A 23665-nucleotide genomic window follows, 5' to 3' on the forward strand; every position below is an offset into this window, starting at 1 on the left:
TATCAAGAAATATTTTATTGTACATGTAATCAAAGTTTTAAAAAACAGACAAGAAGGAGCAAGGGACGGATTTATCTAGCATTGCTTAAATATGCAGAGTACAGAAATACAACTAGTAAAGACTGAGCACATACTAATATCCTTTGCTCCCCTTCCCTGCCCCCAATGAAAGAGGTTATACAAGCAATATTAGTAAAGCTTCAAATCAAGCTTTTTCAGTAATTGCACACTTGAGCTGACATAGTTGGAAGTATGTTCAGTTTCATGAGAGAGTATGTGTATTCAAAAGATTTGTTTATAAACCAAAACACCATCTCTTTAGTGGTTTGTAAGCATTATTTGTTTAACACCAAGAGTATATTTAAATGACTAATGACTTAGCAGCCATAATTGTCTTGCTATATCTGAACTGACACTATATTTAAGTATATCAATTATAGAAAATAGATTCCTTAGGTTTAAGAATAAGTAGTAGAGAATATATTATCTAGTGTCAAAACCTTAATGTAAGATAAGTGGTTGTCAAGAAGTGGAAGTATTCACAAAAAAGAGGAGGGAGCTGCATGCTGATTTGGGAAATGTTGACTAATCAGAACTAAAAAAAGCTGAAGCTCAGGAGTATTGGCTGCAAAGGAGTTATTACACTTCAGTATAATTGGTGTAAGAGTTTCAGAATGCTTGGTTTAAAAAGAAAACAAAAAAAACCCTATTCATCCCACATCTACACTAAGCTTCCAGCTTAGCACACAACCCTAGATCCTCCTTACCACAGCACGGTAGAATCTTAAACAACTCTATCCATTAATCAATGTTCTGCCTTACACCCTGCAAGGAAGAAGACTGCCATTCTCTTCCAAAATCAGATAGGAAGAAGTCTGAAAGTGAATGCAGAGTGTTACTGGGGCTTACTTACTCCCTTCAAACACTCAGCTTTCTTCCTGAGTTACAAGGGTGAAGGCCTTCATAGCAGAAAGCTGTAATTTTTTCTAGTACAAGCCACTTTACTCTCAATAAGAAGAAATAAACCTTTACCAAAAAATGTAAGCTATACAGCATGTATCAAGGGATGAATTAGATCAGTTTGACAAGTGCTAAATCCTAAATTGAAGGCAAGATAATTTTGGGGATTGACACAAAAGACAGAATTGTTTATTTTTCATTGGCTTAACACACCTGGCAAATTAAATGACTGCTAGCAAAACTTCTGGAGAAGGGCCAGGGAAAGGTAGACAAAGCCAGATCCAAGATAACAGTAACTACCATATTCTGGATTTTAATGCCCTTTTGAAGACTATCAGCATTTCAGGCTTAAAACAGAAGAGAATCATGGTTTATTACTTACACCATGATCTTCATATACTTTAGCCTATAGCATGGTCCGATGCAGATTATTAGCATCAAGTTAGACAACCAGGACTTGAGTTCACTAACACTCATAGCACCACTTGATCATTGCTGCATTAAAGTCAATCTAACCTTCTAGTCCTCTGCCAAAAATTGCCAGCTTCTTTTGACAGCTGTACAATGCTATCTACTCTGGGCCAGCTGACCTACCCACATTTTGTCTTCACAAATATGCACCTATTTTCAGAGAAATCTAAACAGCTCTAATCTTTGAACTCTGATATGTGATCCAAGCTTCTAAAGTTCTCTTTTCAGTACTCAGAAGTAGGAAATTAATACTATTGACAGACCAATTTATTACTAATCTCAGTTACTTCCTGTATATGCCAAATACAGTTTTTAAAGCCTCCCAGTTCCTCTTCATACTTCTCGGCTTTAACATCAGGAACGATCGATACAGATCTTAGAATTAACAGACTCGGGTGCAGGGCAAAAAACAGCAGCCGTTCTGTATCTCAGTACCTACTGCTTTGGAAAGTCTCAGTATTTATCAGTTTTAGGCAACACCAAGGCAGTATTTAAATGTATGCTGCATTTTAGCAGAGACAGGCTACCTACCATTAAAGAAAAATCAGCCTTTCCACAGGAAAAAGTCTCTAAGACTTAGCTGGCCATTTTTTCTTAGCCATAACATTTAACAAGGCAGATTTACTTAGCTTCCCATTCTAACAGCATTACAGAATTGTCAAAGCATACGGCTCATCCCAGTGGCCTGTCTTTAAAGTAGAGTAGCTGGGCTGCACATTTTAGTAAGACCTACAGAAGTTTGTTAGCTATGCTAAAACTCTACTTAAGAACCTAGAAGTGTTTGAAGAATTACCAACTACCTAAACAGCTGTCCCACAGAAGTGATTTCACTGGTGACTGAATTTGAAGACAAACACTACAAGGAAGTCAACAAAGGAAATCTTGTATGCTCAAAGGTTCTCTTACTATCTCATCTGAAAGAAGCTACCTGCCACTTTGAAGTATTTCCTCCTTCCATAGGAATAACCAACATACCTTTTGGAGGCAGTATAAACAGTGACTGCTCAAAAGTATTTATACAGAATTGCTTTTTGGAAGAGAGAATAAGTTATTTTACTACTTGAACAAACTGAATGTACTATACTCATTTTACTCTGATAAGTTTAAGCTACAAAGTATCTGTACAAGATATATCAGCAGAGATAGCACATTGTTAACACTACATATAAATCAAGTAACAACAGGTCCTTTCATCAAGGTGTCATATTGCAGGTAAGCCATTTTACATTAGTCCAAGAGGTTGTGAAACTGCACTTCCGCACCAAGGAGATTTCCTGGTGAGCCCAACAGAAAAGCTGTGCTCTATAGAGGTGACTGTCCGTCCTGGAACAGCAGCAGGAGAAGAATCAAGCAACCAGTGTTTGCGGTAATATTCTTAAGAAGGATTCCACTCATTGGATGCATATTGCTGTACATAAGGTGCATAAACCTGTCAGGTATTAGATCAACGTGAAGAGAAGCCAGTTGCAAGGCTGCAACCAACTACTGGCGTCATGTCCCAGATCTAGAAGAAAATAACGTGGAGAATTATATAGCAACAATAAGACCTAAAAGATATTTCTCTAACAGGCACAGAAGCAGACAAAGACTTCTCTGGACATGAGACAGTAAATCCTGTTTAAATTGGATTTGAGGAGGACAAGGAGGTATACCACCCTTACAAACCAACTGCCAAACTTCAGTCTCAGAAAAATCTATCTTCTAGCAGTTCTCTGGAGGTCTGGTCTAAAAAAACTGCGCTATGCAGTTTGATATAAACATACTTAGAAAACAACAGGGACAACCTGGAAGAGTCTTGGGTTCTGGCTAGCATGGGGGATGCATAATTTAAACATAACAAGATTCTACATCAGTCTGATTTCCAAGTCACTGTTTCATAAACAGGGCTTTTAGTGGCAACGCTCCAAGAAAGAAGCCAGGAAGCTCAGAGCTTGCACTTTTTATCACGTCTACATCTTTAAGACCACTAGCAGATTCTGCTACTGCTGACACCTGCTTTGTTGTCCAGAAGACACCAGTGTTAAACATTTCTGACAGCTAGACTCTATACAGTGGACTTTTAATTTCCTTGTTCGGTTGCACAAAGGACAGCCTGCAGCAAATCTGATTCTTGCTACACAGAACAGTTAGCTTTATAGCAACAGTCATTGGAAAGAAAAATGTAAATACAAACGTCAGTTCTCTACTAAATTTCTCTAATGGATGGAGGAAAGAGGGACTTGAATACCTTCACAATCCGATCACTCCCACAAGTGACCATTAGTCCTCTGGAGATGTCCATGGACATGTGTGAAATGTTGTGCTTTCCTTCATGAAAGGTTGCCAGGGAAGTACGGCTGCAACAGAACAGTTCAAACAAACCTGAGCCATGAGATGAAGTCTAATGGCACCATTACAGAACTGGAAAATGAACTTCCAAGAAAAATCTTTAAGTCCAGAGAACTGCAGTGCCATATTAAAGGGGACAGAATTGAATCACTGAGTCATGTTAAAGCACTGCTTGTATAATTAGTTATACGGGTGTGACAATTCCTGACTTTCCCTGCCTGACTGTTAAAAATGCTAGAGCAGAAGTGGGAAATAACTTAAGTAAACAGTATTCTTTCTCATTACATTTTTAGCCGCTGACTACTGTGAGTAAGGTAGGGCACAGCATCTCCTTTTCAAAAATTTTAACAAGATAAAAAGAGCGCTCCTTCACAACTCTGCCTAATGAGACAGTAAATGATGTCTAACCCAATTTGCTAGCATAGGAAAATAATGTTAGGCTGTGAAAACACTGTTGAAGAAACACTTTTCAATAAGTATACATAAACTGATGCATACACAGTCTGGCATCTGTGATGCATTATCAACCACCCATTTAGCAATTTTAAGTGCAATCAATAGCCCTTATCTACAAAGAAATAGAGATGAATTTGTTTCAACCCTAGATCTGAGCTCATGAATAAGAATAATCTGGATATAAGAGCTTTAATACCACATCTGGTCTAACTCCACTTGCAAAGATACTTGAGGAATCTCTGCCATTATACTGCTTTGAGTGCCCAAAGCAAAGGCAGCCTATTAGTAGAGAGTCATCTTAGCATATTTGCATAACACTATGTGAAGATGGATAGCAAGCACAATAGTTTCAGCACCTCAGCAGCATCACTTGAATTATTACTCCTTAATACTCACTCTTCATCCTTGATTGACTCAAAACAGGAATCACAGACACGGACCTGGAACTCAAATCCCATGATTGGGTAACTTGACCGTTTGGTACTGCACTTGCCACATACTGCTTGCCCACATTTTCTGCAGTGATGCTTCACGGAAGAAAACAAAAGACAAACCAAAAAATCATTGCATTGTACCACTTGATCATTTTATCGAATGTTTGTTGAGTAACAACATGTAAGGAAGCCTTCAGTTCTTTTAAGCTCAAACCAAGCACTCTGGAGTTCTAAATGGCTTTCTTGCCACCAGTAGGTTTACCTCTGCATCTTTCCTGCTCATCTCTTCTTTCACAATCTTATGAGAGCAGAGGAGAAAGGGTCGGACTGCCATCCAAGGAAATACAAGTCCAAGAAAGCCAGAAACACAGTGCCTCAATGTCTGTCTAGACCCTCCAGATACAAAGCTATCTGGATATGTTTCACACTGTTGTCCAGTAAGAGAAGGGCCACCACTGCTTCACTGAACTGGGTACTCCACAACATAATAGGTTGCAGTTTGCTCAGTTATGGGGAACTGTGTGTTACTTTACACAACACTTAATATCTGTCCACAGCTCCAGTGAACTGAATAATTCAGAGAAACCCAATTAAGGACTCCCAGCACAGCCTTCTTTGACCAGTGCTACAAGTTTGATGCAACACTTCTCATAGAATTAGAAAATTTCTTAGCATTACCCAGAAGCTGTGAGCTCTCAATAAACACTCACTTCAAAGCAGCAAAAATACCAAAAATACCAAGATCTAACTGTGTTAGTGATTTTCTGTTTGCTTTTTGCTTAAGTGTTAAAGTACAGCTAAACACTCAAATGAGTGATCTCACCTGTCTCAACCCTAATGTCTTTGTGTCCCACATTTGCTTTATATTCCAGAAGAACGGTTGTTCACACTTCTGACAGGAATCACTTTCTAGCCACTGAGGAGCCTATAAAACAAAAGACATGAAAGCAATCAGAATTCTCTCAGCCAAGGAAGTTTGTTTTAAGAACCCACAGCGAAGTTTTACTTGGAAAAGTGCCATCTCAGCTCTGGATACTAACACAGTAGATTACCTTGAGTACAGTACAAGGAAGTTAGTACAAAACACAAACAGAATCTTAAGTCCTACAGTTTGTTACCAAGAGTTACACATCTCCTACACTTTTTAATCCCAAAGCTGCATGCGATAAAAAAATAAATTCAAACACTCAAAGACTGCAGCTTTGGCTGCTTAGACAATTTCCAATGCCTTGTGTAATCTAAGTTCTAACAGCTACAAGGCTGTCATGCTCCTCCCTACAGGGAATTCCAGAAGTAAATTCTTGAAGCAGTGATCTTTTTTGCTTCCTTAGGTTCAGAGTTTAAAATAATTATGAAATCATATGCATTTGCCATCCTGTCCACATTTTTATTAAGCATTTCTCCTACCAGCACATAATTTTCTTGACATAAATGAACTATGCCAAATGAAAACAGGGCTTTCACACATTTCAACACACTTGGGTACTTTAAGGGATAGAATGAGAGTCAAGAATTTTTCTAGCACTTGAACTGGAACATGTATAACACGTACAACTTTAAGCACCCAATGGGGGAACTCTCCCTGAAACCGGACAGCAAGAAAGCTGGAACAAACATGACCATCTATCTTCAGTTCACTTACATCCATTACTAATAGTAATAAAACAGTAACACTGTCAGCTGCACCATCTCACCATAAACATTTATTAATACCAAATGTCCAGTTTGTAGACCTTCAACCTTGACTGCATCCCTGCCCTTTCACCATGCTAGTGGAAAATACTGTAAAGGATGGTAAAATGTCCAGTGTGGGAACTGGGGGGTAGGAAGGAAAACAGAGGAAATAAATTCTCACTCCACCAAGGGAAATTTTCACATTGCTTCTGTTACTTACAATAGCTGTTTTCAATTAATGCTGTTTTTAAAAAGATACCAGTTTAACTTCCTAGCTCTCTGCAACAGAAGGGCAGGATCTCTTCTTATTCTTCTTATTTTATTTTCAGGCACTAAGTAGGCCACAAGACTGTGATCACTACTACTAACATACAGTTAGAACTGCCCAAGATCAATAGGTACAGCTGGCAGTGGAGTTACCATTCCTTCTGAACAAAAAACTTTGTCTTTTAATCTGATGTGCCCTACTGCATATTTAAAGATACCACATAACATGACTCATCAGCTAATCCTTTAAAGGCAGCACATTCAGCATCCTACAAACATTTCATTTCTTTGCTTTTGGATTAGGCTTGGTTATGTTTTTCCAACGAGTTCTGAAACATCACAGCTGTTCTAAGGTAACTGCATTCTTTTAATTGTGTTAAAATTGTCTATTGTTAGGAGCTGTCTTAATCCAGAAGAGAAATGGCCGCATCTCGTTTTCCTAATTGTATAATAAGTCAATTGCTTGTAATCATAAACATGCATGAAGTCACTAATACTCTAGAAGTTCTGAAGAGACATTTTTATGCTAAAAATGTCAGCACCATCACATACAGCATTCAGTGTGCCAGTGTAGATCAAAAAAGCAACAGGATAGGGAAGGCTGAACCTTAAATACACCTTATGGGAACAACCAACACTAACTCATATGGTAATGAAAGGTAGCAGTAACATGTATCTTTTCAGTTCCTATGATGAACATGAATTGAAGTAGAGAGAATGTGGATGGCAGGTTCAGTTGGCGTGCTCTGAGGTCTTTAATAAACAAACACACACACTCTGGACTTAATCTCTACATTTTGACTTGCATCTCAAAATCAACATCATTTCTTTATATGCTTTGACATCAGCTGAGAACTTAGTTCAAGACTTCTGAAGTACAGTCCATTTGTTTCTATACTGCAAAGGGCCTGCCTACTTTAGAGTGTTACAGCAGTAAGGGCTGTAGCCATTCCAGGCTCAACATGTCTCATTGATATGGGAAACTGAGCAGTCCCAAGCCTGTCCTGCACATCTACCCATTACAACGTAGTATGACAGCCACTAAAACTGAGCAGGTTTTAAAAACATTGTTCAGTCTGAAAGTTTCAGGCAGCACAAGGAAAACAGACAGGGTAACAGATTAAGAAAAGCCATGTCAGCCTCCAAAGAGGAAAAACCAAAATATGTCTTTTACCTAGAGCATATCTTACCTCTTCTCGGCTGATATCCATGTTCCAAACCGCAATTCCTCCATCAGCTGAGCAAGATACTAGCTGCCGTGTCAGCTGAATGTAACAGATGGCCTGCACCTTGTCACTGAAACAGAGCACATCCGTAGGCATTTAAATCAAGCTTAGTTTCCCAGAAAAGCCTGATTTATCATTGTAAATTTACCTAGAAAGCCAAAACTGATTTCCAAACACTTTTTGCTAAGTCTACATAGAGCTATGCTGATGAGTGAATTGATGCTGCCACATAAGCACTACTCTAGCATCAGGATGTTCACGAGAACAGTGTTGTTACAGGCTTGACCAGAATACCAGAGGTACAGCTCCATAATTAACATTTGCTGGCAGAAAGCACTGACAGTGAGCAGAGTGCAATTACTTTCCCATTCAGTATGAAGTTTGATGCTAAGTGAGATGCTAAATGAGAAACTAATAATGTTATTAGTCTTCACCAGGATACATGACGCAGCAGTAACAGCAGTATAAAGTCCTCCAGTCACTGACGCCAGTTACACTTTTGTAACCAATACTCTATTATCAGTTCTTTAGTCATAAAACTAAATCCTCAAGATTTAACAACAGTTCTAGGACTAAGGCCTAGAGTCTTGATCAAAGGTGGACAGAGGTATCTACAAAATACACAAGAGGAGAACATGCACTATCCGAATACATCTTGAAACATAAACCATCTTGAAACATAAAGGTCTCTATAACCACTGCATTTCTAAGTAGAACATATCTTCAATGGCGAACTGCCTGTCAGATTGAATTAAGGCCTTAGATTTAAGACAAGCAGCTAGATAGTGTTGTCCCTCTAAAAATACTGACTAAATACAGGCAATTACATAAGCCACAGAACAGTGGAGACATGCTTTTATGAAATCTAGAGATCCACTCCAGTAATTTAGTTTATCACCTTACAGATCCTCACAAGTAACTCAGTTAAGTGTTTACAATACAGAAGCATACAACTTTATGTAAAAGTTCAAGCAATGTGATTGAAGACTACTTTTCTATCACATTCTTATTATCCATGGTTTAGAAGCACCAAGCCTGACAAAAAAAATGTTATCAGTAAGCGCTTTCCTAGTACTGGTTATCCTTCTTTCCCTTGGATATCTTCAGTTATGCAAAAAGTTCTCTTTGTTATTCACAAAGATTTAAATATTTTGCCATGCTATTTAGTCTTCCTACCACTGTTTGTTTGTTACAGAACATTCAGAAGAGACAAAACACCATTACATACTGATGGCCCTGGAGCAGCAACGTTCTTCCTTTCCTTCCACCAATATCCCACATGATAATGCTGTGATCAGAGGCACCCGAGAAGAGCAGTCGTTGAACAGGATCCCACCACAGGGAAGTAATACTTCCTATGAAAGAACATTCTGAAGTTAGGTCTAAGGGAATAAGTGCTATTAAAGTGAAACCTGACATTCTCCCTTAGTACAGTAGCAAATATTGAAAGCCTTAAGGCAAAGGTCAGCATGCAAGATGTAGTCTTGCTAGAGAGGCAAAGACTGATGACAGAACAAAACCATTCTGAAGAAAAATGTTAGAAGCAAAGCATATTTCAGAAAGTTTGAGAGTTATCAGTTTTCTGTCCCTTGTATTTGTCTGCATGGTTTTAAGAGCTGGCAGGTTGTTATGTGGTCTCTGAAAGGTGAGAAGTGTTAAAGCTTTCCTAGCAGAAAATAGTACCCAGAATAGAGTAAGGTGCTCACTGAGTAGTTACAGACTCAGTGCACAATATTTATAGGTAAACCAAGCCCTTTACATAACTACTTTTGAAAATAGTTGGAATAAGAAACTAAGTGACCGCTTCAGTGGGAGTCTGTCAGCAAATTCGGACACTGTACTGAACTACAAAACCACTTTCAGAAGGCCCAACCTGATTGTACCTCTCCTTATTCAGATGAACAATTCAGTCATCCAGCCACACAAGTCAAACTAAATCCGATATGCACAGTAATATGGTAGGAGACAGAAGTAGTAATTTTGTCACTAACGCCACCTACACTTTTGCGGTTGCGGGAACTTTTTTTTCCCCACTTACAGACATCCTTCTCTTTAACTAAAGCACTCTTCCATTGCTCAGTTGTTATCAAGTCTTGTTAGTCTGATAGCAAGATGAAAAGTAATTATAGCCCAAAACATTTCCTTTCAGCTCTCTGCAGCAAGAGAACTGTCTTGTCGCTCTTAGGACCATTATCATTTTCAGACTGACCCATCTGGGAGTAGTTATCTCAGAGAACAGTGACCACCTGTTCCATACAAGGCAATTTAAATGTTATTTTCAGCATTACACAGAGTGGCCTATCGAGTACAGACAATTCTGGAAGTTGTCTTTTGGGATAAACTCTAAAGCCATTTAAATTGCAAAGTAAACAGTGCTTGCTTACAAAGTCACAGTTAAAGCAAGCACTGGAAAAGAAACAAGTCTAAGTAAGACCTCTGAAGTCTAGCACGCATAGTTCAGAGAACCAGCTGCCACTCAGGTTTAGAGTTACCTGGCCCAGGGGATAATACACAGACACCTGGGAAGTAGGCTACACAACCTGTTTTGCTTTAAGAAGGAGGAAAAAAGTGGAAGAGCTCAAATTACGTTAACATAAGAAAAACCTGTTTCAGTCTCTCTAGTTTAACCAGCTTTTATACTAGATCAGTTCTTAGTTTTGAGGACCACAGTACTCTTAAGTAATTTATATATAAGTCAAAATTGTCTGCCATGCAAACAGTGCTTAAAAGCTCACTGCAGCTCAACAGACAGAATTAGCATTGTGGCATCCAGACATGCTGCTTCCAAACTAACAATACCATCTATCAAGGAGGTGCATTTGAATACAGACTGCTACAAAACATTCGGAGGAGGTAAAGCAGGGCCAGGAGGATTATTTTGCACTTAACTGAAGCAAGTGAAACTGACAGCAGAAGACGCATTTATCATTTGAAACATTCCAATTTGCCTTTCCTACTCAAAGCCAACTTTGTCATTTCACAGTCACCTGCAAAGCAGGAGTCTACAAAGCTTTAGCAAAATCTACTCTATACTTACAGCTATTAGAAAAGATGGCCTTTTCAAATGGGCCAGATACTCATGACCATGTAAATTCACCCCTTCACAAATGCAAGTTAGTCAGCTGATACTGAAAGTTGTCAGTATCACAGTAGTTACTGCCTTATTTCCCTCAGCAAGTCAGTAAACTATATGTTCCTTCTGTAAGTTTGCATTCTTGCCTTACTCATTACTGCAGATGATGGCTCCATATCATGTTACAGACTATTTGGTTCTTCATGTTCTTCATCTGATAAGGGCTTCAGCTATACTACATAAGATGAGACATTTGTCTTTGACTAGACAAGCTCTAGAAGGCTCTCAAAACCTCTTGCATATAACTTAGCTTCTGCTGAACACAGGAAACCACAAACTCAAATCTCATAATTGAATGACCAGAGCAGGAGGGACCTCACTGGAAAGAATTAAACAGCTTTTCAGTATCTAGATTTGGGCTTGCTCAAGCTACTTTTAAGTATTATATTAACACTAGATCTGCAGGGGGAAAAAAAGGGGAAAAAAAAAAAAGAAAAAGCAACACATTCTAGTTCTTTCTCTTCAGCATTACGGAGACTAAAGTTTTTAAAGGTGGCCATCTAGTGGATAAGTTGCATTTAACTGAATGCATGTTTACCTTTATTTTCTCATCTACAATGAAAGTACGTCTAAATGTATACAGGACTAAGACTTCCCTACAGCAAGGATGCATCTGTTCTTTAAGAAGTAGTTAACTTGTGCAGCCTTGAAAATTTCCTGTTGTTCATGCAATATGTATCCTTAGGAGCTGCATATCCAACCAAATGTCTCATCCTGATTTACAATAAGGCATTATAACCTGAGTCACTTGGAATCAAGAGAAAGAGTTACTTTACCTTCATGCCCTTTGAGTGTTGTGATAATCGAGCATGTGTTCTGCTCAAGCTTCAGGAGAGTGATCTGTCCAGAATAATCACCAACAAATGCATACCGAGTTTCATAATCATATCTGAACATCAATCAAGGAGAAACCTCATTTGTTCTTAAAAGTATTTTAAGAGATTGAAACATAGAACATACGCATCAGTTACAAAGTCAAAACAAATTGGAAAAGAACATTTTAGTACGCTGGATAAATATTTACATAACTACATCTAAGAGGGCTGGAAGCTGCATTAGCTTAATACTTTTCGTTTCTCTCTTCTCACCCTTCCATACATAAGCAAGTAACTAGTACTGGAAATGACATAAGTCATTATTAGAGAAGCCATGAGGTAATCCATCCCATCATTTAAGATAATCTAAGTAGATTTAAACCAGTTCTAGCACATGTTTACAGAACATGTGATACTTGTGATCTTCCACAAGAGATGCTTTAGGCTACTTGTTGTATTACAGAGCTACCAGCAGAATTATTCCAATGATCACTGGGCGCTATTCAGATTTAGACCTACTAATTGCCCCTATAAAATCTCAGTTTCCCAGTATGTTACACTGCTAGCACCCCCAGAACAGAAAAACTAAATTCAAGGATGTTGACCATCCACAGCTAGTTTACCTTACAAGTAGAAGCATATTCCCATTGTTCTAGCTACTGAAAATAAGAGATCGTCTAATTTTGTTCTCTGCTCTCCACTTTCAAGCTTTCTGATGCAGGTCCTTGAACACACTACTGAAGACTGAAAAGTATTTCAGAAGGGGTTCTGCCATGAAACACTGTCACAAAAGCCATAATACATCCTAATAGAACCTGTTAAGAGGGTCACATGCTTTGCAGCACAACAGTTTTCAGATATTCCATTCTTCTTATTATGCAACTAATGTCTCCAAAAACTACAGGATAGGAAGCTGGATGGAACCAAACTGTTTTCCACATCTAGAAGAAGTACACTATTCAGGAAAGAAAAACTAAGAAAAACCCCATACATCTGATTCCACATAACCCAAGAGTGGTGTATTAACTCACCTGTGCTTTTGGAGCCACACACAAAAAAACCCACAAGCAGCTGCTAGCAATGTAGCCTATTCTCCATAACAGAAAATACTAATTTTAAGAAATCGGAGTACCAAGAAGTCCACCATAAGCAAAAAAGGAGAGGTTTTGCAATCTAGTAACATTCTGAAATCACTTAAGCCCACTGAAATCTTGAGACAAATGAGTCACTTTCAACAAATCCATTAAGTTCCCAAATGTGTGATTCTTTCCTCATCTTGGAAGTTCATGCTAGCATAATCCCTGTTAATCCAGTAAAGAAGAGGCACTCTGCTGTGTTTTTCAGAAGCTTACATATAGGATTGTTAACAAATGAATACCAGGGATTCTCCTGATAGATCAAAATAGATCTAAATCAAGCAACTAGCATACACATCAGAAAGCCAGTTCTTCCAAACTAAAGTTAAAGGCATGATCAATTTGAATGTATTTTCAAATGCCACAGTCTTCAGTGGAAATTTACTTTGATCCTGATAGAAAAGGTCATATGCTTTTCTCTTCATAATAAACTGTTCCAATATTTACAGTAGTGTTAACCAGAAAACCCATGGCATTCAGCGAGGCTCTGAAGCATCAGACTGTGTTCTGTGAGCTAGTCACACAGTACACACACCAGTATTAACCCAATTCTGTGTTACACTTGGCCAAGACAAGCAGTGTGTTTGCAGGACATAAAACCCTGACTTCTGGAATAAAGACAGCAACAACGAACAAAACAACTACAACACAGCTTTGTCAGCTCTTCAGTCAGTAAAGCAGGCTCTGCACAGTTTTAGGATTCATGGAATTTAAACCCACGTTCAGAAGTTTTGACATATGAACTATTAGTTTTCTGTGTCTTTTACATAAAGAATACCCTGAAGTACTCACAGCTGAAAAGACAGTAAGAATTTTTAAGCTACAAACGTTGCAGTTAAAAGCAATTTGCAGAAAAGCAAACTGCACAGACAAATTACTATTAGTAATGAATAAAGTATCAATCTGACTTGTAGGTTACAGATTGTTCAACAGACGCTAGCGTGCATTGGTGTCCTGAGTGACATGACCAGAAAGAACACAGGCCAAGCTGCAGAGACAGTTACTAGTCATTTCCACAAAACACTGCAACCAACATCTCAAAATCAGGAACTACTACACATTAACGTTTCTACAATTCAAGGTCACAACATCCCCTCTACAATCTAACAAAAGCTAACAGAAGCACAGAAGCAGCAGTATTTAACATCACATCAAATCAAGTAAAGGTTTGCAGACTTGCAAGAGATTTCAACAACAGCTTTTTAGATAAAAAGGAAGGAACAAATTGAGCTAAACAAACAGTAGTTTTCAAGTTTCTGGGCACCAATCATTTACAAAGGATACTGTAGACATGAAGCCCATGAGGTGAAGTAATGCCTCCCCAGCATACTCCCACTCCTGGTACACATCCAGCTGATGCACTTGTCATGACCAGTGCTGATAACCCACTCTGATGTCAGGCAGAAGGTAATAGCAGACACTCGATTCTGATGAGCTGTGGGAAGAAAAAGATTCTGGCTAGTTTTTCCTAGAAATTGACACGTTCTTTGCAGACAGACAGAGGTCAAAGGTGATATCTGAGCAACGTTATAGCATCACGTTATAATAGCCTACAGGCTAATTTAAAAGGCTAGAATTGTCCTGTTCAGTATATGCCTTATAAATAGCTTAAGTGAATCAAACTTGCTTGTCAGCTGACTTAAGCCTTTCTCCCACAGAGGGAAGAGTTGAGTTCAACCCAGATACCTGAGATACTCTGATTAAGTAGCAGGTAAACCCCCAGCTTCCTCTAGTTAGGAAGCAAGGACTCATTGGGAATACTGTAGTACATCTAAAAAGCTTAAATGTTTTAAGTGCCTCTTACCTGATCCCAGGGGATCTATACTCAGACTCATTCTTTTAAGCACCTGAAAGTCTCTCTAATCCATAGCATTCAAACTGGTACCCAATCCCAAACCAAATCCCACTGGTTTTGTTTAGAATGCTACCACAAAGCAAGAAGTTAGATGAGCTTTAGAAAGAACTCTCTCCTGACCTCTAAGATGTAACTATTCTATTGAATGAGTTTACAAGCCATCTACTTTAGGATAAAGGGAGACTTGTTGCTTTAAGAACAAGGCCTTGTTCTTGTATGCAAGAACATTGCTTCTATTGGTGTCAGGGAGTCATAAGACACACTGTACTTTGTACCACTACATAATCTGCAGCTCTTAAAGAATTTCATCAGGCCCTCCACATTATTATTCCAATTTTAACCCGCAATCATGTTTTATATTTCTTTTAAGGATGCACAAATGCTGAAAATTTACTCTTCATAAACCCTAAAATAATTCCTATTTCCCACGTGAAAAGGTCTTTTTCACCCCTACTGATCTCCCAAAGGACAGAGAAGGCAGAGACTCTCACCTTTAGCTAGTAGTAATTTAGTCCAGTATTTACAGAATGGAACTTGCAAATATCAACGCACACCTTTAGAAAGCTCTTACCCTGCACATTGATGCAGTACAGCTACATCACTTCAAGAGTAAAATCTGAACTCGTTAGATCTGGTTCATTACATGTGCAAGCTAATGATGCATTGAGCTCTGGTAATGACTGCAATTCAGACTCAGCTGACTGAAGATTACTCAATAACAATGTTTATCTTATGGTAGTTACTCCCAACTAAGTGACAACTGGAAGAGTATTTGAACTTCATAAATCTCTGACGCTGCCCAGTTTCTCAAGCATTTTAGAAGCCCCTCCTTCATACGTACATTATTGTAGACACTGGTTAACAGTTTACCTGGATAGGTCTTCACAAAGTTCATCTTATTGAAGTCCTCTGAAATATGAAACTCCTAAAATCAAAGTGGAACTCTTAGCAAAGATGTTGCAATGACATTGGAATGAGTGGTACACAAAAAAAGAGCAATAATCTCACAGAGCAGAATTTGCATCGCAGCAGTTACCTCAGGCCGAAGCACAACACATTGATATGCCAGCTGCAAATTACAGTTACTATACTAACATGTATTTTTACCACAGAATATTTTCTGAGGAAATACTATAGGATGAGATGAGACCTCATTAGCCCCTAGCAGAAACAAACAGAACTCCATCTTGCTGTATTTTTGACTTAAAGATCTGAGACTTCATAACAAAGAGACAAATTTAAGTGAGAGTATTCTCTATTTGATCCATTAGAATATACAAAATTTTTAAAGTTTTAGCTTAGTGATAGTTAACTATTTGTATTTCTGATATTCATTTAATTCCCTGTCTCCCTATAGAACGCTTATTCTTTTGACCTTATCTTCAAAGAGGAACCACTAAAACATCTGAAAGTCATGGGACTTCCCCTCCTTTGCCAAGAAAGATGAGAAGAATAAAAACTTGCTTTCTATTCTGCTGTATGTACCCACTCTCCAGGAGCAGAAAAGAAATTACAACTGGTGTACAGCAAACCAGAAAGACTACTTCTCTAAGAGAAAGACATACTTTTCTCTGTGCATGAAAGAGATAATGCACTGAACCTAACCCTGCCTCTCCTACTGCAGGACTAGAGTTGAAATTTCAACATGATGAAAATGCCTGCAGTAAGTCAGTTCAGAGACACATGCGACTAGATACTGGGAGATCAATACTTCTGAACAGATGCAAGCTAGCTGCATACAATCCCTGTTAGTGTACCCCCAGGGCACTTGACCCAACTTAATACATTCCTTGAAATAATTCCCCACAAAGCATAATAATCCAGGCTCATCGCTACACTAATACCTCAATGATTTCTTGAGGCTAGCTAGCTCACATCTAGACAGGTAAATCCTTCTTTGCAATCCTCCAATATGCTACTCAGGTGAACTGTCAAGGAGTTTAGCCATTTATTAGTAACTGCATTCCAAAAAGAAGGGAAAGAAAACATATTATCAGCTGCCAGCAACACTTGATGCTCCCGGACAATTCTGATGAGTGGTTAAGCAATTCTGATCCACATAGTGAAAAGAAGTCAAGCAACTTACCATGATGGCTCCATTATCTTGGCCTACAAATATTCGCCTGCTGTCATGATGATAAGCCATGGCTGAACACGGAGCTGTCAAAAAAAAAAAGAAGCCCCTTGAAGTTGCTTAACTTGAAAATTATAAGAGGAATACAGGGTTCTAAACCAATACCGTTTCTTCTCACATCCTCAGAAAACACTGTCTGAAGTTTATTTAGAGTTTTAAAGCTACAGGACATTCTGGAACACTGCAGTGATCTGGGACAAATTCATTACTACAGACATGCTTTATTCTGTAAAAACCTTTCTAGAGCTCAATCTGAAGAGTCTATTTTGAGAACTGACAAATGGAACAGTTGCTGTAGTTCAGACCAACGGGAAAACAAAAAGATTACAGTTGGCATTTAGAATCCAGATCCTAAGCTACTCAGTCTACAGCTGAAAAGACACGGAACATCAAGGAGACCAATTCTTTGGTCTTCATTTAATATTTGAATACAAATTAGTTCAGAAATTGTCATTCCAAAGACTATCTTTGATTTTACTGATGATTTACTTCATCACTGTATTCTGTCTTTTTATATATACGATAGGTACATAGGCAGGAATTCTACGTTAAAGAGCCTGTAGTGAAACATTCATGCTAGGTGAGATGCTAGTACTGACACTCAAGATCTGAAGCAGCTACTCAATACTACTTTCTTAATTATCTAAATGTTTAAAAGTAATAAAAAACATATACCTTGGGGAGCAGAGAATATTCTTTCAATTAATAGTTTGAAAAGTTTACCTATTCAGCTGGTGAGCTATTTGCCAGCATTTGAGACATCTTCAGCAGCAGATCCACACAGCAATTTACCTGGTGAAGGATCTGGTTCACAACAGAACACAGCTAGTTTCAAATTAAAGTCTGAAAGTGAGCTGTTGCAAAGCTCCCAGATTAAAGGTCACCAAGTGAATCCAGTGCTTGAGGAAAGAAGTATGCTACACTTGGCCATCACTTACCATCTCCAACATTTTACTTACATGACATGGTGTGATAGATGCTGGGCCAGTATTGTCCACTGTCTCTCTTCAGCCATACTCGTATTGTTCTGTGTTGTGGAAAGGGCGAGGAGAAGACAGTTGTATGTGCATCATCTCTTGCATCTGAACTACTTTGTTACTTAAATATCAGCTCCAGGGATACAAGAGAATCAGCAATGAAGTAGAAAGTTATCATCAATTAAACACAATGCTACAACAGACACACCTGAAGGGAATTTACGTTAAGAAATTAAGAGCACGCATGTAGACAGTGTTAAAGTTATTATAGGTCTACTTGAGACTTCGAGACTTCCTCTCCAAACTACTGTGTCTTCTTTGTAACTATTTAAATCCAACTTTTCCACTCCTAAATGGAAGACTAAGATATGTGTAAACAGAGGTACCTGAAAACCATTTCAAGAGACTTCAAATCAGGGATGGATTTGCTAAACCACACTGGATCATTAGTAAGAGTTTAACAAGAGTGTAGAAGACAACAAGTATCTTGCATCAGGACTAGAACTTTTCAGAACAGGTTGAAGATGCAAAAGTAGCACTCTAATTTTGTAATTCCTGTAAGAGCTGTCCTTTAAAAAACTACTCATAAAATAAAGCAGACAATGCCTACATCCTTAATGTACTACTTCCCTCTTCTAAAAGATTAAATCTTTGCAGCTGAGTACACATTGCCTCAAAACAATTAAGATTTTCAGCTTTTGAAAATACACTTTTCCACCATCTTCAGTGACAAATGTATATTATTCCAGTTCATTTAATACTTTGCATTAACATTGTCTCTTAAAAACTATCATTTCCTCCTTATTCTAATTCACACTCTCATGCTATGGATTTACCTCACAGTCAACAAGCTAACACTTCAGCCACCACTTCCCAGCAATGTGCATCCACCTCATCCTTACCAATCCATCCTGCCAATGCCAGCTATAGCAGAGGTCAGCTTTCTCAAGCAGTTAAACAGCTTTACCATACTCAAACTGAACTGTTCTGAACATCTCAGATGGTAACTTACACTCATTCTAATTCAACCCTGCCACTTCTAGCAAAAATCAAGTAATTATTTTTGCTGTAAACAGACTAAACAGACTAAGAGTTACTATAGCAACTGACATAATGCATTGTTGATTTTTCCACAGTAAGCTTTGTTTCCTCCCAGTGTTGTGGTCAATTGCACTGGACCTGGAATTCACACAAAGGAAGCAAGGATATGCTTTTTCTAAACACATTTCTGAGAAGCATGATTTCCACAGTTATAATTAATGATACAGTTGCTTCCTAAAGAGTCTAAGCAAACAGTTGCCAAAGCCAGCAAAATTAACTTCTGAAAGCTTCTTACTTCAGTTTAAGTAAGATTTTAGATTTCACTAAATTCATGCCTGCAAAGATAAGCAGTTAGATAGCTTTCTATCTAATTACATAAAGCTCTCAGCAAAATCTGAAGAGATTGCCTCACAGCAGCTCACTAACAGCCCATGTCAAGATCCCACTTCTCAGTTCTGTCTCCTACAGGTCCATAGCTAGGGCCTGTCTCCTTTTCCTTGGGAGAATTCATTTGTGAAATAGCAGTTCTAGCTTAAAGAACTAAGCAAGTTCCCCAGTAATACCACTTTCACAGCCTCCTTCTACCATGAAACTGTTTTAACACGAGAACCATGGTGTCATTCAAGTCTTAAGCACTCTGCCCAGAACTTGGTTTTTATTTTATGAACGGGCCCTGTGCTCAGTACCAGAAAAGAGCTGGCTGCTACTCACTTTTCTACATGCGCTCCTTATTAAGGGCTAGAAAGACACAGGTTTGTTTGAAGGTAGTTTCAATATGGATGTAAAAACGTCAAAATGCATTAAGGATCAGTCAGAGACAAACACACACCTTTTAAATTACAACAAACTTGGATATTTGCGAGTGATGGGAAGAATTTTTCTTTTTTTAAGGCCCGTAAACTCCCCTAACATTGAATATTATTCATAAAAGAGCAATTCAAAGGGGTTTTGTTTGCTTGCTTCGTAGTAATGCAAAACACAAAAGCATCTTGAAGCAATGCCAAAATGTGGCCTTACCAACTTCTAGTGATTTTCTACTTCCCAATGTTTCATTAACAGAACAAATAAGCACCTGACAATGATGGAGAAAACGTCTGGGGGTTGATCAGGGAGAAGAAAATCCTTCAGCTTTACTACAGCATTTGTGGCACATTCAACTTATGCAGCCCTCTAAAGCCAAATGCACGTCAGGGAAAAAGAAGTGGTGAAAGATCAGCAGGCAAATCCCAACTTGCCCCAGTACAAACAGCTGTACAGTGGTTGTACAAGTACCATGCCACTACACTAGTCCCATCTTTCAAAGACGTCCATATCACTAACAACTGCTTTTCTACCTGAGATCAATCACTAACAGTTGGTTTTCTGGCAGGAACAGAAGATTGCATTTTTCTGGCAGACAAAATAAAATAAAAGTATGTAGACTGCTATTGACTGTGTTCCCAAAACAGCATAAGGAATCTAGTATAACCACAGTGCAATGCCAGTTCAAGGACAAAGCAGGCAGCTGATGCTTTTTGTCAATTTCTGCTCATTAAAGCATTAGTTTTGACCAACATTCAAATCCCACTAGAAAAGCAGCAATTTAAGCAGCAATTCCAATCCAACGGCAGCTGCTGACTGTCACAGAGCACCAGTACTGAGGTATGCTAGAATTTCTACAGAGCCTGTTAGATTGCTATCAATACAGAAGCTTCACCTTCACCGAGGAGCCCCTACATTACCTTATTATCCCTCAGCATCCCCAGCTACAGCTGGGAAACACACATCCTGCCATTTGTTTGCTGAGAACAAGGACATGAAGGTCAAGTGCAGAGATCTGACCACCACAGCCACGCAGCCCACGCTCCTTCTCAGACCTGAGAAGCCACACAAGCCAGCTGTGAGCAACGACCTCACCCACAGCAGGCTGAGAAACGTGCTGCCAGCAGCTCCAGGGGCAGCCTGGGAGCTGGGGGCAGGCAAGATATCTGCAGGAGCCTTGAGGTAATTGTCCTTAACAGGAACCTTCTGAGAAAGCTTCACAGATGGTAAGTTCCCCGACTGAAAACAAAGATAATCCTGCAGGTATACCTGCCTCTTTTTGGGCTTCAGAGCAGACTGGATTTTTATTGGTATTCACAGACCTGCTACAGTATTTTTTGTATCATCGAATAAAAATAGAACCATTATTTCTTAATGTAGAAAATAACACCTGAAATAGAAAGAACGCCAACACTTCTAATGAAGGTAATCCACAACGTGCACAGAGGATGTTTTCCTCACTATCTAACTTGTAAGCACATTCCTGCGACTGGTATTCTGAAATGCTTGCCAGCCTTAGCTTATTAAGGTTTAATCAAAAATACTTGGGCCCTACCGTTTTGGTATACAGCTCAAAGGGGTTGTACATAGCAACTCTTTGCTTCCTGAACTCTGTATTTGCTCACAGTGCCTGTTCTGCAGCATTAACACCTACGCCCCATTTTTATGGAACAAACAGAAGAGTAAAAAATTTGGTAATACACTAAACTGCAGGTGAAAGATAGGTGAGTGAGTAGGCTTTGATGTACTGTGGGAGGTACCTCTGATTAAGGCAATACAGCACAACAGCGTCTGAAAGCTTAAAGATCTTGGCAAGCTCCCTCACTGAAAGAATTTAACTTCAGAAGTGCAAAACTTCTCTCAGAAATTAACGCACGCCAAAGCAGACAGCAGCCTCTCTTCACACAGCTCTTAACTGACATCAAAACGTGCCCAGATAAAGATGCAGCTGCATTCTCAGCCCTTATCAGTGTAATCTAAGCACTCAAAAGCCAACTACCCCATGTACATACAGGTTGAATAAAGAAGAAATCGCTCGGTCTCATCCCAAACCTACTGTCTAAGGCAGATTACAGTTTTTTTCTGTGAGAAGGGCAGACACCAAGTCCATCTTTCAGCCAAAGCCAGAACCACTCAGTGCATGCAAACATCTCTGCTTGCTGCAAATAAGGTGCAATGACTGCCTTTTGTTGAACCATAGCAATGTGTACTGTTGCTTTAGACAGTCAGAATTTAAATCCTGATGAATTTACATAGAGATTATCGAGTGCAGAAAGCTGTTTACCTCTTTACAGGCTGGAAATTGCATTTGGAACCCTATGAAGCCCTACTAAGCTGCAGAATCAAACTCTGAGAAGGCAGGTGCTGCTCCCTGCATTCCTGAAGGATCACAAATCTCAATGTTTCCCTTACATCTTTGCGCAGTATGACACTCTGCAGTTTAAGATGATGAAAACATATAACATTTCAATATTCAATTGAACAATTCGAGAAGCACACATGCCTTTAATCCTCAGACCCTGCTAATGCTGTGCTGAGTGCTTCCAGCACCCTGGAAGCTTGGGAAAGAAGACTAAGAAGATGATGGTATAACCCTAATGCTGGTATTCCCTCAGGACCAGAAGTTACCGCTTCAGAGCACATCTATGAAGGCCTATCACAACAGGCACCCAATCTGCAAAATAATATTCTTTGGGAACAGAAGCCTAACTTCAAGTACATCAAATAGCCTTTAGATGATGTAAGGACACCTTTAGCTTGAGTTATCCCAAACTCACGAGCTTTTAGCATGCAACAATGAGCTTTTACTCCACTCCCAGTGATTGATAGCTCATTTAAGAATGAAACGTGCTGATCTTCATGGGGTAAAGAAAATTAAAAAGACAGAGGGAAATAAATTAAACTAGTCCCTTTGAGAACTGTGATTTGGTTTTATTTTCCATAAACAATAAATAGAAACCAAAAGCAGAAGCTACTTGTTATGTCTGCCTTTTGCCAAATTTAACTACTTCTAAGTACTTGCTTTCCAGAAAGCTCAGCTGGCACTTGTGAGCAAGTAATTCCAAGCATGCCACTGAACAATACATTCTCACCACCTTCAGAGATGTGGAGACAGACCAGCACTCAGATTTCTCAGAAATGCTGATAATCAGTTTCAATAAACACTGCGGTGGCTTCCCATTCTTTAATAGCAGATACACGTAGTCAGGTGACCGAGAACATCAGGAGCACGGCAGGGCTTCGATTATCCATGCAGGTGTGTTGTAACGAGTCCTGTACACAGTTTGTTGCTTTAATACCAGAGGAATGATGAATTTCATTTAAACCAGGCCAAGTCAGCACTCACCCTGTCCCGCTCCTGCCTGGATGCCCTGGCTAACAGTAAGGTAACGAAATCAGGCTGCGCTGCTGCTCAGCCGTTCCTGTCGTTCTTCCGAACCTAACGATACAGCCTAGTTAACCTTAACACAGGTACCTGACGGTTTCACTCACAAGGAGCCTCCCGCTCTCCTTAACGCCCTCACAACCTCCAGCCCCAGCAGGTCCCCCGGCAGGGCGCCGTGCCGCCGGCAGAGCGCAGTTGCAGTGATTTGACGAGGACTCACGGCCGGGCGCCTCCGGCACGGTGCGGGGCGCTGCCCGGACAGCGGCCTCCCCGTCCCCGTCCCCGTCCCCCGCCTCGGCCGCCGCCCGCCCGCCGGAGCGGCCCCGGCCTCCCGCTGCCCCGCGCGGGGCCTGAGCGCGCCGGACCGCGTCCTACCTGTCCTCGCTGGCCGTAATAACGCCGTCCTCCTTGGGGATGAGGAGCGCGGCGCTCACCACGTCCTGGTGCCCCTCCACCTTGCTGAGCAGCACGGGCCGGCTGCTCTGCGGCCGCGAGTGAATCTCCGCCGCCATGTTGGCGCGGCGCCCCTCAGCTGACGGCGCGAGGACCGCCCGGCGCCGCGCCGCCCCGCC

At 39.8% G+C, this 23665-nt stretch overlaps 1 protein-coding gene across 1 annotated transcript; it reads right to left on the bottom strand.

Annotated features, from left to right (window-relative positions):
* Positions 1 to 23665, bottom strand: WDFY1 (WD repeat and FYVE domain containing 1). The gene is made up of 12 exons (XM_031596382.2): positions 23469 to 23665; positions 17849 to 17916; positions 16842 to 16915; positions 15626 to 15680; positions 14185 to 14335; positions 11726 to 11838; positions 9045 to 9171; positions 7781 to 7886; positions 5473 to 5574; positions 4612 to 4742; positions 3659 to 3767; positions 1 to 2935 (listed from the first exon to the last, which is right to left on the bottom strand). Exons 1-12 carry the CDS (start codon positions 23603 to 23605, stop codon positions 2876 to 2878), a joined length of 1233 nt encoding a protein of 410 aa, XP_031452242.1. The 5' UTR covers positions 23606 to 23665; the 3' UTR covers positions 1 to 2875.

Source organism: Phasianus colchicus, chromosome 10 (assembly GCF_987193195.1).
Source record: "Phasianus colchicus chromosome 10, bPhaCol1.hap1.1, whole genome shotgun sequence".
Taxonomy (NCBI): domain Eukaryota; kingdom Metazoa; phylum Chordata; class Aves; order Galliformes; family Phasianidae; genus Phasianus; species Phasianus colchicus.